At 42.2% G+C, this 6000-nt stretch overlaps 1 protein-coding gene across 1 annotated transcript in view; it reads left to right on the top strand.

Annotated features, from left to right (window-relative positions):
- Positions 1–4146: 4146 nt before the first annotated feature.
- The window catches only part of CCDC63 (coiled-coil domain containing 63), a 40844-nt gene continuing 38990 nt past the window's right edge, over positions 4147–6000 (top strand). The window contains exon 1 of the mRNA XM_043977818.1: positions 4147–4220. Within this exon, the coding sequence (XP_043833753.1) occupies positions 4162–4220 (59 nt within the window). The 5' untranslated portion in view covers positions 4147–4161. The remainder of the gene's footprint in view (positions 4221–6000) is intronic.

The following is a 6000-nucleotide window of genomic DNA, read 5'->3' as shown; positions in this document are numbered from 1 at the left end:
ATTTCACTATACATCAGTTCCTGTAAGTCTTTCCAGGTTTTTCTGAAATCATACTTCTTGTTATTTCTTATAGCACAATAATATTCCATCACCATCATATACTGCAGCTTGTTCAACCATTTCCCAATTGATGGGCATCCTTTCTATTTCCAATTCTTAGCCACCATAGAAAGAGCTGCTATAGATATTTTTTGTATAAATAGGTCCTTTGCCCTTTTCTGATGTCTTTGGGATACACACCTAGCAGTGGTATTGCTGGATCAAAAGGTATGTACAGTTTGATTGCCCTTCGGGCATAGTTCCAAATTGCTCTCCAGAATGGTTGGATCAGTTCACAACTGGTGTGAGGTTCTAATGAGATGTCATTTGTGACTTTGGAAAGTGAGGCATAGAAGAAACACAGGTATTATCAGAACCATGCTGGTAAGCAACTGAGCAGACCACCTTTACCTTTTGGAACCTTGGTTTCCTCATCTTTAAAATGAGAATAGTGATACTTATCCCACCTATTCCACAAGGTTGGTATGAAGTTCTAATGAGTTAGGTCTAGGACTTAGGGAAGTCTGAGGTGTAGTAGTACCAACTGGGCTGACCCTATACAAAGGGTCATCACCCTCACCTTTCAGGTACACAGGGAAGCAACAGTCACTAGAGATGCTCCTCTCATAGAAAATGCATTCCTGAAATTTCTATAGCATTTTAAAGTTTTTGAGATGCTTTGTATGCATCATCTTGTCCAAGCTGCATAACAGCCACATCAAATGTTATTATCTTCATTTCACAAGTGAGGAAATAGAAGCTGAGAGAAAGTTTTATGACTTGTCCATTGGGGTCACCCAGCTGGTAAGAATCAGAGGTGGGGGTCTGAACACAGAAATTCCAAACTCCAAGTCATCTTTTGACCATGTCTCTCTAAGGGTCATTGAGTCTAACTCCCTTGTTTTACAGATGAGGAAACTGAGGCCCCAGAGAACTGAAGCAACTTGCCTGATGTCACACAGCCAAGAAGAATTTGAGACAGTCTTTCTGAGTCCAAGCCAAGGACTCAGTACATGCTTGACTCTATACTGTCCTCCTTTCCATAGAATCATAGGATGCCATATTGGAAGGAACCACAGAAGGGGGGCAGTGGGAAGTTTAGTGGAAAGGATGCTCATCTAGGTTTGAGTTCCAGCTCTCTTACTAACTTGTGGCATGAGCTCAGATATAACCTTAATCTTCTCATCTGTAAAATGAAAAGGTGAGACCAGGTTATCTCAAAGGTCTCTTCTAACTCCTCCCCCCCCATCCTCTGATATTAGGGTGACTAGTTGACTAGTGTCTCTAGGACAAAAACAAGGTCTCTTCTTCTCTCATTTTCTCAAGTTCTACCACAAGGCTAGACACAAGGGAGGTATCCAGTAGTATAGGGAGAGGGGACCAGACCTGTGATTGGTAATGGGGAACTCCTGGGTGAGAAAATTACATCTACCAATGTAAATTAGCACCTTCTCTATAATTTATTAACTTAGAGCATCTAGAGGAGAAGTGACTCACCCAGGGTCATGTAGCCAGTATATGTTGGAGATAGGACTTGAAACATGATCCTCTTGGCTCTGAAGCTCTATTCAAGCCACATAGGTGGTACTATAGTACATAGAGTGTAGGGCCTATAGTCAGGAAGATCCGAGTTCAAATTTGACCTCAGGTTAAGTGACTTGCTCAGGGTCACACAGTTAGCAAATATCTGAAGCTGGATCTGAACCAAGGTCTTCCTGATTTCCCCATCCAGCACTCTAGGTCCTACTTCTTGTTGCTTTTTGGATATGTTGTAGAAGAATGAGTTTCCTTGGAGATGGGAGACTTTCCATCCCTAGATGGCTTCAAGAAAAAGTGGAATTACCTCTTATTATAAATGCTATTGCCTGAAGGGATCCTTGGCCAGGTACAAATTGGGCCCCTTGGCCTCTGATGTGCCTTTCAAACTCTGAGATTCTGAGAGCTTTTTGCTATTCTGTCAAAGTCAGAATTTGAAGGTCAGAGTTTCACAGAATCATGAGAAATGAATGCATTAATACTGCTTTGAGCAGTATTAGATTATATAAGGGCAAAATGTGACCCAAATGCAGATTTTTGTAACAATGATGATCTGGGTTTGTCGGCAGCAGATTTAAATAAAGGAAAAATTAACACCCACGGAAGAACATTCGGCTGGCAGCAGAGAAGAGTTTCACGTTAACCCCTTCAGTGTTTGGCCTGCCTGGGATGTGTCTCATGGGTCTTGTCCCAGTGACATATGAACATTCCTTTTTTTGTGGGATCCTTGGTACTAGGAGGGTTAGAAGCAGGCCAGAACCATCTGCCTTCTCTCTAATAATAAGCTTGGTAAGATGAGCAGATCTCATCCTAACATTGATAAAAATGTGCCTCTTCTATATGCCCAGGGAATCATGGAGGATGCCATGAGCCAATCAGCACCAGGAGGAGAGAGAGTGGGCAAGGGCTAAACCCTAGGCAAGGACCTCAACAGGTTTCTAACCGCTGACTGCTCTCCCATTCTGGACAGGACATTGCTGAGAGGAATTTGCTGGACTTTGTCTGGTCACGTTCTCTGTGCAGAAGGAAAGTGAAATATCTTCAAAATGTCACAGGTAAACAGGAGGAGGAAAGCCCCAGTAATAAGGATAATTATGTAGGAAAATACAGTTGGTGCCATCTTTGTTTTTGGAACCAAAGAGGGAGGAGCTATTTGGGAATTAAAGAGGGAGTTTAGGAGGGGCAGCTAGATGGTGCAGTAGATAAAGCACCAGCCCTGGATTCAGGAGTACCTGAGTTCAAATCCGGCCTCAGACACTTGGCACTTACTAGCTGTGTGACCCAGGGCAAGTCACTTAACCCCCATTGCCCTACAAAAAAAAAAAAAGAGGGAGTTTAGGTTTCAATTAATGAACAGAGACATAATTGAGTAAGTAAATAACTATGCTTTTTATCCCTTTACCCCCTTTCTATCTCAGTAACCACGGGTCCAGTCTCTAAGTCATGGGTTCATAATCTAGCTATCCATGTATAGATTTTAGAGGGGTTGTCAACTTAGATGGAGAAAAATGACATCTTTATTTTCCTAAACTTCTAACAGAAATTGAGTATTTCGTTCGATTATTTACTGAGAAAAAATTACATCTTTATTTTTTTCTAAACCTCTAACTGAAATTGGACATCCCTTCAGCTATTTACAAATATGATTCTGACAAGAGGTCCATGGACAGTCCAGATTGTCAAGGGGTCCACAGCACCAAAAATGTTAAGAACAAATCGCTGCTCTAAGTGTCTGGTAGCCATGGGTTAAAGGTGGCAGAGTTGTAACCTTAGCATGGCCTTCAAGGCTCTCAGCGAGGGCCTGAGATGGAGCAGGATGAGGGAGAGTCTTCCTTAGACTTTCTTTCCTTTTTTTGGGGGGGGGGGAATAAGAGTTAAGTGACTTGCCCAGGGTCACACAGCTAGTAAGTGTCAAGTGTCTGAGGCCAGATTTAAACTCAGGTCCTCCTGAATCCAGGTCTGGTGCTTTATCCACTGTGCTACCTAGCTGTCCCTTCCTTAGACTTTCTATGGATAGTCAATATCAGTTATCTTATTTATCTACTCAAATATGTGTGTGATGTCTTCCCTTGTAGAGTATAGGTTCCTTGAGGCCAGGGATGGCTGCATTTTTGTCTCTTTATCCCTAGTCCCTAGCACAGTGCCTGGCACATAATAATCCCTTAACAAATGTTTGTTGATTGGTTGCTTCTACCAAACACCCAACTTGGCCCCTTTGTTTGGTTTCCTTCTCAGCTTTGTCTGTTCTCCTCTTCCCCACCCTCTGACCTCTCCACCCCCACTTTCCCCTGTTCCTCCCTTTATTAGAGGTAATAAGTGGAGGGAGAAAAGAGGAAGGGATAAGATAAAAGGAAATTATCTTCTCACCTCAACCTCTTTGAGTCCCATTAAAAGTGAAAATTCTGGTGGGGATTTTTTTTCTCATTCCCATCATTGGGGAAGGGTCATTCATTAGTTTCTTTTGCCTTTCAGAAGTCAAAACAACGCAGGAGAAAGCACTCCCATGAAAACCTAGACCTTTCAGAGAAAGAAAAGCAGCAGACAGCTGAAGCAGAGTTACGGAAACTCCGGCAGCAGTTCAGGAAGATGGTGGAACAGCGCAAATCTTTTAATTCCAAGTCTCAGCAGCAGATAATGAATCAGTAGTAAGTTAGTTTGGGGGTTTTTGGCCAATGGGCCAATGGGTGCTCAGATGTGGCCTTAAGATGATGATCTAATGAAGAGCAAGTGGTGGAATCAGGGATGTTTTGTTTGGAGAATATTTGGAGTGGGAATGATAGCTTGAGCTGGAACTAGGGTGAGGTAACTGGAACTTAGCTCCAGGGCACCAAAATGAAGGAGGCACTGAAAATATTCACATTTCTTCAGCAAACATAAACAACTGAACTTAGTACCCAAAATGTGTTCCCTTCTGGTAGAGCTCCAGCCTTCTCCCAAGCAAAGACCTTACTCAAATCTCTGTTTTTCCCTCATGGGGTGTTTCTTCCATCGCTCTCACAATTGAATTTGTCTTAGAAATTGATTCTGATATATATCTATATCTATATCTATATAACCTATATCAGATTACCTGCTGTCTAGGGGAGGGAGGAGGGAGGGGAGAGAGGGAGAAAAATCTGAAATTGTAAAGCTTGTATAAACAAAAGTTGAGAACTATCTTTACATGTAACAGAAAAAAAATAAAATACTTTATTAATTTGAAAAAAAAGAAATTGATTCTGTTTGTATTCTGAACATGGAATTATAGAACAATGGGGGAAACACCCTTTTCAATTTAAAGAACATTTCTCCAGCATCCTTTCCTTCCTTAATTCCTTATAAAGGAATGCAAGAATTGCTTTTTATAGTTTTGATGGGAGCTGTCTTCAAGCATTTGAAGGACTGACATAGGGAAGAGGGATTAGCATTATTATTCTTGTCTATAAAGAGCAGAACTGGGGAAGGAGGGGTGGGGGGAGTCACAGAGGCCAGTTGAACTGAGGTCAGAAAACGTACCCTAACCTAAGGATGGGAGCTGTCCAAGGTGGAATAGGCTTCTTTGGGGAAGAAGCAGGTTTCCTTTTCACTGGGGGTCTTTAAGTAAAGGTAGATAAGTAATTATCAGAGAATGGATTCTTGTTCAGGTCTGGATTGGACTAGACAGCTGCTGACACCCCTTCCCAATCTGAAACTGTGATAATCACCAGAGTTTGATTTCAGCCCAGAGGGACCTACTCACTCTTAGAGTCTTGGACAGACCCCACATGGTCAGACTCCCTTGGGGTGGAAAGGGAACTATTCCATGGAATGTCCTTTTTGCTTTTTCTTTTAGCCTTGTTTTGTTTTGGTGAGGCAATTGGGGTTAAGTGACTTGCCCAGGGTCACGCAGCTAGTAAGTGTCAAGTGTCTGAGACTGGATTTGAATTCAGGTCCTCCTGAATCCAGGGCCGGTGCTCTATCCACTGCACCACCTAGCTGCCCCCAGAATGTCCTTTTTGTTATGAAAAATCCAGCAAGTGGAATTTGTAGGCAAAGGGTTTAAGAGCTGGAAGGGAACTTAGAGATCATTTGACCCAACTCCATTTTATAGTTGAGGAAACAGTTTTCCTAGAAAGGTGAAGGCACCCAGGTAGTAATAAGCAGCAATCCAATGATGTTTGAAAGTGGGACGTTAATAATTGAGTTGGGACTCGAATCCGGAATTTCTGCCCCTAAGATTCAGGTACCTTCTCCCATATGTCAAGCTAGACAGTCTATATACATTTAAATTAGAAGAGAGAAGACTGTTCAAGATTGGTGCCTGAGGTACTGGGTGGTCTAGGTGTTCTGAGAAATTCTCAGAATGTGAAAAATGAATGACATGGATATAAATATATAAATACACACACACATGTACACATGTGTGTGTGCATGTGCATGTGTGTGTGTCCAACTCTCAATTACCCA

This window comes from Dromiciops gliroides, chromosome 1 (genome assembly GCF_019393635.1).
Source record: "Dromiciops gliroides isolate mDroGli1 chromosome 1, mDroGli1.pri, whole genome shotgun sequence".
In the NCBI taxonomy this organism is placed as follows: domain Eukaryota; kingdom Metazoa; phylum Chordata; class Mammalia; order Microbiotheria; family Microbiotheriidae; genus Dromiciops; species Dromiciops gliroides.
The sequence above is the reverse complement of the archived record's forward strand: the minus strand, read 5'-3'. Positions and strand labels throughout refer to the sequence as shown.